Source organism: Notolabrus celidotus, chromosome 2 (genome assembly GCF_009762535.1).
Source record: "Notolabrus celidotus isolate fNotCel1 chromosome 2, fNotCel1.pri, whole genome shotgun sequence".
NCBI classification, from domain to species: Eukaryota; Metazoa; Chordata; class Actinopteri; order Labriformes; family Labridae; genus Notolabrus; species Notolabrus celidotus.
This window is the reverse complement of record NC_048273.1, coordinates 38,176,295-38,188,559: the sequence shown is the minus strand read 5'-3', so window position 1 is coordinate 38,188,559 and position 12,265 is coordinate 38,176,295. Positions and strand designations below refer to the sequence as shown.

At 42.3% G+C, this 12,265-nt stretch overlaps 1 protein-coding gene across 3 annotated transcripts in view; it reads left to right on the top strand.

Annotated features, from left to right (window-relative positions):
• The window catches only part of slc9a7 (solute carrier family 9 member 7), a 59,595-nt gene that overhangs the window by 34,538 nt on the left and 12,792 nt on the right, over nt 1-12,265 (top strand). For 2 of the 3 annotated variants that reach the window (XM_034699925.1, XM_034699918.1), the window contains one exon: nt 10,518-10,581. In XM_034699925.1, the coding sequence (XP_034555816.1) occupies nt 10,518-10,581 (64 nt within the window). Of the gene's footprint in view, nt 1-4,581; nt 4,645-10,517; nt 10,582-12,265 lie in introns of all 3 variants that reach the window. The other variant, XM_034699911.1, reaches the window with a different exon arrangement.

Genomic DNA, 12,265 nt, shown 5'->3' with positions numbered 1-12,265 from the left:
GGGACTCGTCATACCGGTCTGTATGGTCACTCTTGGTTACAGCTCTCTGTCTTTGCAGGGCAGCTATATGTTCTCTGTTAACACTCTGATAATAATAATAATAATAATAATAATAATAATAATAATAATAATAATAATAATGATAATAATAATAACAATAATAATAATAATAATAATAATAATAATAATAATAATAATAATAATAATAATAATAACAATAATAATAATAATTAGAATAATTATAATACAATAATAATAAAAGAACAATAATAATAATAATAAAATAATAATAATAATAATAATAATAATTGTTATTATTATTATTATTATTATAATAATAATAAAAAATAATAATCAAATAGTAATAATAAAATAATAATAGTTATTATAATAATAATAATAATAATAATAATAATAATAATAATAATAATAATAATAATAATAATAATTGATAGGATTTGTATTGTGCTTTTCATGGCACTCAAAGTTATTTTACAGAAGAAAAAAAAAAGCAAATAAATTAAACAGAACAAGGACAGAGGGGGGGCGGAAGTAGAGGTTATGTGTTGTGTGCTTTTTTGAAAAGAAAGGTCTTGAGGTGTTTTTTAAATGATTGAAGTGAGTCAAAGTTGCGGATGTGTGGAGGGCGAGAGTTCCAGAGAGTCGGGGCAGCGATGGCAAAGGCTCTGTCCCCCAAGGTGCGGTGCTTGGTCTTGGTGATAGGGGACAGGAGGTTGGCATCTGATGGTTTGAGGCAGCGAGATAGGGAGTGGCGTTTGAGGGGGTCAGTTAGGTATGAGGGGGCGAGGTTATTGAGGACTTAAAGCAGGATCATTAAGTGGATTTGGTGCTGTATGGGGAGCCAGTGGAGGTGCTGAAGGATGGGTGTGATGTTGGCTCTGGAGCCGGAGTGGGTGAGTAACCGGGCAGCTGAGTCCTGGACATATTGTAGTTTTTGGAGGTCAGAGGAGGGAAGGCCGTAAAGGACGCTGTTGCAGTAGTCCAGTCTGGAGGTTATGAAGGCATGTGTGAGAGTTTCTGCAGCAGAGGAGGAGAGAGAGGATCTAAGGCGTGCAATGTTGTGGAGGTGGAAGAAGGATGTTTTGGTGACGTTTCTAATGAGTAGTTTGAAGGAGAGAGGGGGGTTGAGGATGATGCAGAGGTGATGGACTACTTGGGAGGGTGTGACTGTGTGGCTCTGATAACATCAACTTGTGCTGCCTGGTGTTATTCTCCAGGAGATGGGGCCAGAGTTGCTCCACACGTTACATTTTCTATCCACAGTTTCAGGATCTTGTTACATCTTTGAAGGAATCCAACAGTTCTCAAAGTCCTGTAGTTTATTCTCCTGGGTCCTTGATATATTATTTATGACCACCAAGCTTCCACACTTCCAGCTCTCCCAGCTGCAGCTGCAATCAGTGGTGGGCCTGCTTCTGCTGTCTGTGTATCTGCAGCCCAGCCTCCCTTATTTCAGTGACGTTTTGTTGCACCAGGAGCTTATTTGTCATGACAAAGCGGATTACGGGCTGATGGTTTGTGTGACAACAGCAGAGGCGGCGTGAGCGAACGGGCTCTTTAATATGAGTAATGCCTCCTCAGGCTGAGCAGGAACTATTGTGTTTGGTGGAGGTTCAGAGTGCCGCTGAAATCTCCCTCATGAACTAGTCACCATGGCAACTGTTGCATGTGGCGCTATGGCAGGCAGGTTTCAGATCAGCAACGATCCACACACTCTGAAAACGTGCATAAATTTGCACATTTTTTCAGATTTTGGGTGAACTTTCAATGCTCTATGGCGCAGTTAAATTAGATCTCATTAAAAGTAAAACTCTAGCTGCACGTGAAGAGTATTATTTTCATTGAAGATCACATTTGCAAAGAGTTATTCTTCAAATAGAGCGACCAATAAGAAGCAGCTGTGGTGAGGCAGGTGATGTGATGGAGGAGTGCTGCTAGGGTAGAAACCGGTGGGTGTGACGGAGACGCTGCTGCTTTCTGTTATTAGGTTTTTGATGGACGGTGTGTAAGCAGGCAGGCGTGCAGCTTATCATCCAGCACTGGCAGAGCAGCTATCCAGAGAAAAAGAGACCCCTATGTGCTTCAGCTTGGTCAGAGGAGAGCAGCTAATCCGTCAACTCTAGTGGAAAATTTCAGGCGCACTTGGAGTTACTATAGAAACGCCTGCTGGGCTTATTTTAAGGTTTTTGTCTGTGGAGCCCACCTCACTCTGAGGAGGAATCTGTAATAGAGTTAAGCTTGGATTCTGTGGAGGTGTATATGAACAAGAAACATTGAAATGTTCTAAGAATATTTGATTATGCTTGCAGCTATTAAAGCAGTTTGAAGAAGCTGAATTTTTGAAATGAGCTGGCAGACGAACGCGACTCGTAAAAGAAAATGCAGCTCAGATAGAAGAGCTGAACAGAGAACAAGTCGTGTGTGAAGCTGAAGTAGCGGTGTTGAATAACTGACCAGTGAAATGAAAGTCCTGAAGATATCTGAAGGTGCAGTCATTAATAATGTATGAAGGATGAGTAATCATGATAAGAAATGCAACAAGGAGTTGCAATACTGAAAGAAAACAAAGTGTCAGTATTCAGACATAAGTAGTTCAAACAGAAGTCCTTCTTTCAGTGAAGAGAAGCTGAAGTTACAGTCACGAGTAAAGCAGGGAGATAAGTGAAATTGAAGTAACATGAAAGTGAAAATGGAAGTTTTCAAGAAGCTGAGGTTGCAGTAAAAGCAACAACAGATTCTGCATAATGCAGAATCAGCAGACATGGGACTGGAGTTTTTATCTGTGTCTGAAGTGCTCTGGTGTCTGTTTCTGGTACAAAGTGGAAAACAAATGTTTGCCCGTTAGGGCAGCTTACAAGCCTTTTTTGCCTCCATTAGATAAAACAGCTTGAGAGAGATGAGAAGTGTGTAGAGAGAGTGGAGTAAGACATGGACCAAATAAAGTCAGGACCAGTGTAATGAGGACTGTGGCCTCTGAGCATGAGGGAGCTAAACCTGCACCTGTAATCAACAATAATTTGTGCTTAAGCTCCAAACCTGCTGTGACGCTGTGTCACGAAAGCCGATCAGTGCTTACAGTTGAATGCATCAGAAATTATAGATCCAGGCCTCATTCATCAAGCAGTTTTCTTCTCCTCCTGAAGACAGGCAAGAAAAATGTTATCGCTTACAACAAATCTGCTTTATGATGAAGTTATTTCTGCAAATTTAAGACCTGTTAATTGCAAGAAACTCGGTTTATATTTGGGGTTTTGTACCACTAAAATCAGCAAGAGTGCAACCTCAGCTTAACTCACTGTTTACAGTGAAACTGAGACTTCAAACTAACAAACCGTCTATGTGATGAGGCTTGGAATGACTGTTTATTTTATAGTCATATCTATAGGATTATATTTGACTCTTGCTTTCAATCTGAACACACAATCACTTCAAGCTGCTTCTACTTACAGTAACACTGCAAATAAGTCTTACACCATCAACACTGTGAACTCTAAAAGCTGGTTGCTGCTCCCGGAGGCATCAAAGTCAGCTGTTAGCCGATGGTTTCTGAAACTGCAGTTGTGTTCAAAGATGAGACATAATATCATAAGGCCTTTACACGGAAAGTATATGATTGTGGTTAAAATAAGGGAGTAAGAGTTGTAGAGTTGAAGATGAAATACAGAAGAAGTGGGAGTTTAATATTAAATATTAAAGAAGTTCAAATGTCAGCTGAAATAGGGATGCTGAAATGGTTGATTTTTGTTTCAACTTTAAGCTCTGAATTTTGGAGAAGTTGGAGAAAGTGCTGAAAAAAAACAACGTTCATTTCATGTTCAGACAGTCAAAGAAGTTAAAATCAAGTACAAATGTAAAAATAGTTTTCTGAGAATGTGAGCTTAAAGATTTATTCTTCCTGATACAAGATGAACTCTTATGAACATAAAGGGATTAAATGAGTAAAACCATTATGGACAGAAGTACTGAGCGGTTGGAGAGCTGTAGTTATTTCTAAGGTTATCTTTTTTTTCTGCCAGTGTTGAAATAACGTGACAGAAGGAGTGACGGAGAAGACAACGATCAGGCACACAAACAATAACATAAAGCAGAATAATGGATGTGATGATTTGATCAGAGTCCGGGATGAGGGATTAAATTAGAAAAACAGAAAAATTGTAGAATATATTTCATCTTTCATGTGTAGGCCTGAGCATCTGCCGAACCTCTGTGCCAAGTGTGGGGATTATTTCATGTCCCAAAAACAGAGGATCAGATTTAACCACCAGTTAGTGTGTATAACGCTGTTATCTGATTAAACTCTCTTTTATGTCTCGTCCTCCATTAAATGAACACTGACTGCAGAAACGCTCTCATCCTTGAACAGATTTATTTAAGCTAATGTTTTGAAATGGAGGAACGTTGTTTACACACACAGAAAAACAAACCTGAGAGTTCAGAGATTTTTGTGATTGCTCCAGTTCCTCATTCAAGTATCTGATAGAAAGGGGATTTTTACTTTCTTCCCACCATAAGAACTGTGCTGAACCTTACACCTTGTACCTTGTGTTTATGATGTCACAGAGTTGGGGAAACCAAAGCTTTGCAGGATGAGCGACGTCGAAGAGAAAAGTGGGAGTACTCCAGGTGCTGTTTGTAAAATCTGGTGTCGGGAAAGTGTGGTTGGTTCAGACAAGAATCCTTTTCTCACACTTTACTTCTGTTTTCCTGACAAAGGGGAACATAAACACATTCACAAGGTGGCCATCTTCCTGTGATGACACATCCAGGGTGGGGAGCTTAAATGCCTTTATTATGTCTTACTGCTTTGTCCCAGGTAGTGATGGAATCTGACTTATGGTCATTTCACCGCTCGCAGGTTAATAAGCACAATTTGATATGTTTTTCAGCTGCTTTCAGAAAACAGCTACCATTATCATTTCCCAATTCCATGCTACATAAAGGTTCGAGAAGTATGGACACAACAGGAATAACTCAAGATATTAACACTCATCTTAAATAAGCCTGAGGTGAAACTCTCTGGATGTATTTCAGCTTACAATGCAACGATAGCTGTGTAGCTCACTCTTCAATTCTTCCACAGTGTTCATGTCTCTGGATTATTGCTGTAGACATTAGGGCCTGTGTCCATTCACAGCATTCATTGGTACTATTTTCAGTACATAAGTAGCCTTTTGGGAGACCACTATGCCTGTCATTTCTACTTCTCCCTGAATGACCAATCAGAACCAAAAAGAGATGAGACTTTTGATATCCACTTCAGCAAAAAAAAAAAAAAAAAAAAAGAAGTGGAGGAGAAACGCTGCTGGTAATGCCAGGATGTAATTCTCTCCCGTTGTTTTTACATGTTCTTTTGAAAATATCCCTTGATAAAAACAAATATGAAGCATACAGAGCAGTTTGAAAACAGATTTAACAGTCTCTATCAAATGAAGGGGGAGTACTGCAAGACAACTTCCATAAACTAAGAACTGGTAAAAGCTGGTTTATACTACTAGACCCTACGCAGCAGAGGTGGACATGGGGTGCATCTCAAAGCTCTAAACGTCCATCCTCGCGTCTCTTCCTCGCGTCTCTTCCTCGCATCTTAGTCCCGCCCACCAGAGATGCGAGGAAATGAAACCAGAGGAGAGAGGAGAGAGGAGATTTGTATTTAGAGAAATGAGATGTCCCCTCCTCCGGAGCGTCACGTGAAGCGACGTCGGTTTGTGATGACGGCTTTAACAGCTGTTTGTGTCTACACGTTTAACACACACCTGCACATGAAGAGAATCAGCTCTCTGTTTATTCTGTCCTGAAGCATCACGGATCGATTCACTTTTAAAATGCCTCATTATTAAATTATTTATTACTTTAAGGGAAAATATAAACCATGCAACTCTTTTCAAACCCTGTGCTCATTAATGATCAGCCTCATATGAAACTTTATTAACCTGACTGGAAATATAACAAGTGTTTTTACTAACAGACAAACTTTACTGTCAGACTTCCCTTCATGAAGAAAACGAGAAGAAATGGGGAAACTATCAGGAGGAATAACTGATCATTAATATATATTCTATCTATGATGTTAGACTCTATTACTCTATTTCATTAGACAGTGAATCTGACAAAAACAATCAGATATAACATAATCCATCCTCTGTTATATTGAATTGATGATTTTGCGATCAGTATTTTGTGTTTTAAACTCATATCAAACACTTTTCAATCTCAGCTCATCAAAAACAGACTGTTTAGAAACCAACGTGTGTTTATGATCTGTTTCAGGGCACCCTTAGTGACTGTTTTAAGGTCCATCTTTTCTCTGTTATTAAACTCAGCTGATGTTAAGTTTCGGTTAAGTCCGAGCCGCTGCAGCGTCCAATTGGTGAGTGATATTCGATAAGGGGGCGTGTCTGTCAGAGAAAAGACTTCTGCAAAGTCTGCTCTCGTGTTTCCTCGATTATCCCTCCTCGGATCAGTCTCCTCGCTCCTCGCTCCTCTCTCCTCCAGCAGCGTTTAGAGCTTTGGGACGCAAGTTAAAATGGCGCGTCAGTAAGTACTTCCGGTTCGACCGAGGAGCGAGGAGCGAGGAGACTGCAGTTTAGAGCTTTGAGATGCACCCATGGACCTAAGCACATGTTACTTCTGCGTCGTTATGTCCGTATTACGCAACAACACCCCGCCAAAACGACTAAGGGCAGTGTGGTTCCTCTGATAGTCGGGTCTCCTGAACGTGTTATGTTAATCTACAGCTGATGCATGTCGCTGTTTATCACACAGACATGATTACATGAAGAATAGAGAGGAGACGTTGCAGGAGATGAAATACACGGCCGACGTGCGAAGATCCCAGAAGTGCTGTAAATGCGAGAAATACAATGCTGCAGAGCGGACCAATCACAGGGCTTGTGGTCCGCTTCAATTCGATTCGTAGTTACATGTTTCAGGAGTTGTGAGTCAGCTACATGTGAAGGCCTCTGCGTAGGTACGGGAGCTACGTGGACCCACGCATGTAGGCTACGTGGTCGATTCAACACAGAAGTATAAACCAGGCTTAAGGAGCACTTCAAAATAAGGGTTGTGGGTGCTGCCAGCCCAAAAACGCCTCTAATGGACACAGGCCCTTAATGAAACAATACCACTTAATTTTGTGTAAGTTTTGCACAAGCAAGCTGATCACTTTATCTGACTGCCTTAGAAGAACAAACACTGATGTTATTGTTTAATTTTACTCCATGTGACGCCTGTGGTCTTACCTTCGCTTATTTGCTATGTCCTTTTTTGGGGATCTAGACTTTGTCAGCTAGTTTGTAAATTGGTTCCCCTTTAAAACTAAAACTTCAATCCAGTGTGTGATGTCACCAGCAAATGGCCTCCATGTGAATACGGTTCATTGGGTGTCTGTAAAAGGTTTTGGGACTTCCAAGAACACAAGATATTTTCAGCGGCTAAGTTGGATGGCTGGTTTTTGAATTCAATCATTGATTCTTCGGGACGTGGTGTTTTATTTTATAACTGGTTTGAAGCAGATAAATCGCTGCGTCACATCAGACCAGCTGTGTTTTCCAGTCAGTCCTTCTGGATGATCAGGTGCTTTGTTCGAGGCTTTCTTACGTCGATGTGAAAACCTTTCTTTGTTGTCTTTGTGGGCTGTCACGCCATTTTCTTCACACAGCAGTGCAGAGAACAAATCACGCACACTGTTTCAAGGATGCAGCTCCACAGACACGTGGATGGACTGATCTGAAAAACGGGCAGAGAAGAGGAAGATAACAAAGACACCAAGAGGCTGTGTCATGATCGTTCCTCTAGTGTTGCTCGGTTCATGACTGCACGACTTCTCTGGAGGACAGAAACCTGCATCAAGATAGTTTATAAGGGATATTTGTTGGATTTAAGTAGAGGAGGAGGAGGGGTGTATTATGGATTAGGATTACAGGTTAGTGGGTAAAGCTAAATCCATGAACACCCCCTTTATGTGAGTTTGTCTTTGAACATGTATGAAGGGAGTATAGTGTTTCTTATGGGAGGAAATGTGTGCCTCTCTCTCAGCTGCGTCTTAATCTGGGAGCAGATTCCTCTGAGATCCTTCCTGATCCAGCACCAGCACGTTATGCACGTCCTTGTTTTTGCAGATTTCTGACCTCCATGCTACCTCCACCCCCTAAAGATCCTCTGAGAGGTCTTAACATGCAGCGGGGTACTCTCAGCCTGTTGCTTCTCAAGCCCGCCAAGGTGGGAAGCAGAAAGAAAAATGCTGTTACTGATTCACTCAGAGTGGAGATTTCCTCAGAAGTGCCTGTCATGGAAAAGTCTAAAGATAACCCCACACATCACTGAGCCCTCCTACAGGACAGACAGTGTCAGATGTAGTTACAGATGTAGCCATGAAATGTTACACATGTCTGCTTTGGCCTCTGTCCACAAGGATTAGACTCAATACCCCAGAGCTTATGTGAATTAAAAGTGCCCCTCTAAAATCTGCTTCTGTTTGGTTTAATCCGTCTCTGTTGGTAAGATACACCAGAGGGAAGTTATTTCACTCCAGCTAGAGATGAGAGAAGTGTGTTCAGTGACTGAAAAACAAAACAGTTTGAAATGCTAAGTGTATTAAGCTACTTGCTTAGATTCAGATGAGAAGATTAACACCACTTTAATATCTGTGCAGTGTAAAATGAGGCCAAGCCTAGTGTTAGCACATTAGCACAGCATGCGTTTTGCTCTAATGCAAAGCTCAGACAGTTCAAACTGTCGTCAAATCAATACTGTCATGTTCAGTGTTGCAAACAGTCCAAGCTGATCTGACAGTCAGTATTATTTCATGTTGAGTAGACCCCCCTCTCTTTAAGCCAAGGCCCAAACAGCCCCCGCCTTACAAGACACGGTCTCTAATAGACCCCTGAAGGTGTCCTGTGGTATCTGGCACCATGACATTAACAGCAGATCCTTTAAGTCCTGCAAGTCGTGAAGTGGGGCCTCCATGGGTTGGAGTTGTTTGTCCAGCACATTCCTCAGAAGCTCAGTTGGATTGAGTTCTGGGGAATCTGGAGAACAAGTGAACTCTGAGTCCCTCTAGGTCACCTTCTTCATTTGCTCTGGGGTCCAGTTCTGATGCTCACGTGTCGGTAGTAGGCATTTTCATTGGCGGACTGAAGCATGGGCAGCCTGACCGGTCTGAAGCGCCACATGCAAGAGACTGTGATGCACTGTGAGTTCTGGGACACCTTTCTCTCAGAGCCATTATGAACTCTTTCAGCAGTTTAAGCCAGCTCACATCAATGAGCCTTGACTGCCCATGACCCTTTCCCCAGTTCACCAGCTTCCCTCCTTGGACCTCTTGTGGAAGAACTGACCACTACCAAAGAGAACGACCACGAGAGCTGCAGTGTTGGAGATGCTCTGACTCTGTTGTTGAGCTGTCATAGTTTGACTCTTGTCAAAGCCGCACCCTTCCTCACACTTCAACACTTCAGCGTCGAGGACAAAATGTTCTCTTGCTGCCCAACATTTCCACGGAAGGATCATGGCCTTGGCCTCTGATGAGATCTGATTGGCCGACACAAAACTTCTAAACCCTGATTGGCTGTCTGGCCTTGTCAGAAGCGGTTCTAATGTTAAGATCAACTTTTTAGGCTGATAGAGGTTTTTTCATCTTGCATAACTTGTGACTTTGGACATAAACCTTTTGGATCCTTAAAGATGAATGTTTGATATGGTGACTAAAAGTGACAGCTCTCTCCTGCTCTGTACGCTTTCTCTAACACGTCTCTATTTGGTGCTGATAATTATGATGTGAGTTTAAATAACTCTTTAGCTTGTTGACTCAAACACTGCTGAGGTATATTTTATTTCAGGTATACCCCATAAAGCATTGGGGTTCTTCCTGTCATGTTCATGCACTTCAAAACTGAAGATACAGAAAAATATGAAGAGCAGTGTGTGTCTGACACATGTGACAGCAACACATCACTATTTCAATCACATGATTTTTTTTGTGGCATGCTTAAATGTCTCTCTGTCACGGGTTGGGGGTGATTTCCTTACTTCTGAATGTATAGCTTGTTTTCTTTGCGAGGTTGTGGTTTTGTCTTTCGGGTCACAAGCCAAGACTTTGTAATCTGTTACAAATCTCCCCCTGAAATTTGCATGATATCTTCAGCCAGTGTTTCTCTCTGTCTGTCGGGTGGAATACCAATGCGCAGGATCTTTTAAAGCCAGTGAAACCTCTAATAATCAGCACTTTCATGTGAAAACATCTTCATACTCACAGCAGAGCAAAAAGGGAACACATCTACATCCTGTAGATGTACCAGTGACAAAGATAGGGAAATATTTCAGTGTTGAAGTGAAACCTGATTAAATGCAAACTGCACAGAGAAAGATGAGCAGAGTTCATGATTAGAGACAAAGAGACAAGATGCTAATGAATACTGCTGATTGGCTCACTTCAAAATCAAGTTTAATTGCATTTTCATGAATGCTTAATATTAAAATTCTTCCTTCCTGTGTTTCAGGGTTGGTGTGGATCCAGATCAGGACCAGCAGCCCTGTGGAGACAGCTTCCAGGTCTTACAGGGGGTGAGGATCTCACACAGAGATCATTTATTTTTACTTCATGTCAGTGCTTCTCTCCCTGTTCAATCGGTTTCGCTTCTGCAATTTTTGTGTCGACGAGAAGCAGAGTTGGCAAGTCAGAGAGTTCAGTCTGTCAGGAAGATGGAGGCTGAATTTGCAGAGTTCAGTGAAGTGTTTGAATTCACTTCAAAAAAACAGTTGCCTCCCAACTCCACTCTCACCTAACCCACAATAACCTGTATGAACAGTTCAGTCCGGTTTCCGCCCACTCCATAGCACTGAAACAGCACTCCTTAAAATCACTAACGACCTCCTTGTGGCAGCTGATTCTGGACTCCTCACCATCCTCATCCTCCTCGACCTAAGTGCAGCCTTCGATACCATCTGTCACACCACCCTCCTCACTAGGCTATCCTCCATTGGTATCACCCACACTCCGTTAGACTGGTTCACATCTTACCTCTCTGGCCGCACACAGTTCACTCAACTCAAGTCCCTTAAATCCACTCCTTCCTCCGTCACTACAGGGGTGCCCCAGGGCTCTGTCCTGGGGCCCCTCCTCTTCATCATCTACCTCCTTCCCCTCGGTAATATCTTCCACAAATTCAACATTCACTTCCACTGTTACGCAGATGACACCCAGCTCTACCTCACCACTAACCCCTCGTCCACTCTCCCGCCCACCTCCCTCACTGATTGCATCTCTGAAATAAAAACCTGGTTCACCCTAAATTTCCTTACATTAAACAGCAATAAAACCGAGGTTCTCCTCTTTGGCACCAAATCCACTCTATCCAAATCCAATAGTTTCTCACTCACCATTGATAACTCCTCCGTCTCACCCTCCCCCCAGGTTAAGAGTCTGGGTGTCATCCTTGACCACAGCCTTGTCACTTCCCGTCTGGACTACTGCAACTCTCTCCTCCTCGGCCTCCCTCACAAATCCCTCCATAAACTCCAACTGGTCCAGAATTCAGCTGCCCGTATCATTGCCCGAACCCCCTCCATCCACCACATCACTCCTGTCCTCCAACAGCTCCACTGGCTCCCTGTTCAGTTCCGCATTCAGTTCAAAGTCCTTCTGTTGACATTCAAGACCATCCACAACCTCGCCCCCCCATATCTGTCCGACCTCCTCCATGTTCCCACTCCGTCCCGCTCCCTCAGATCCTCTTCCTCCATACACCTGTGTGTCCCCTCCGCCCGTCTCACCACTATGGGGAGCCGAGCATTCAGCCGCTCTGCTCCCCGTCTCTGGAACTCATGACCACCTCAACTCAGAAACACAGATTCTTTCCCCCATTTCAAATCACAACTCAAAACATATCTGTTCCAAACCGCCTACTCCGTCTGACTCCAATTGCTCTGTCATTTTGTTATTGTTTCTATTTATTCTTACCCCTTGTTAGTTTATATTGTTTTCATTTCTGACTCTGATTTTCTTTCCTTTAATGTAAATTCGTGTATGTATATATATATATATATATATATATCTGTGCGGTGTCCTTGAGTGCAGAGAAAGGCGCCTTTAAATAAAATGTATTATTATTATTATTATTACTTTTAGGGATGCTGCACCTCACTGTATCTGATGCAGTGATTTTTAGGATCATGTCTGTGGGAAGACTGCAGGTCATCATGGAGTAACAGTCTGTGATGTGACAGGGATCAGACTTTTAGGTGTTTA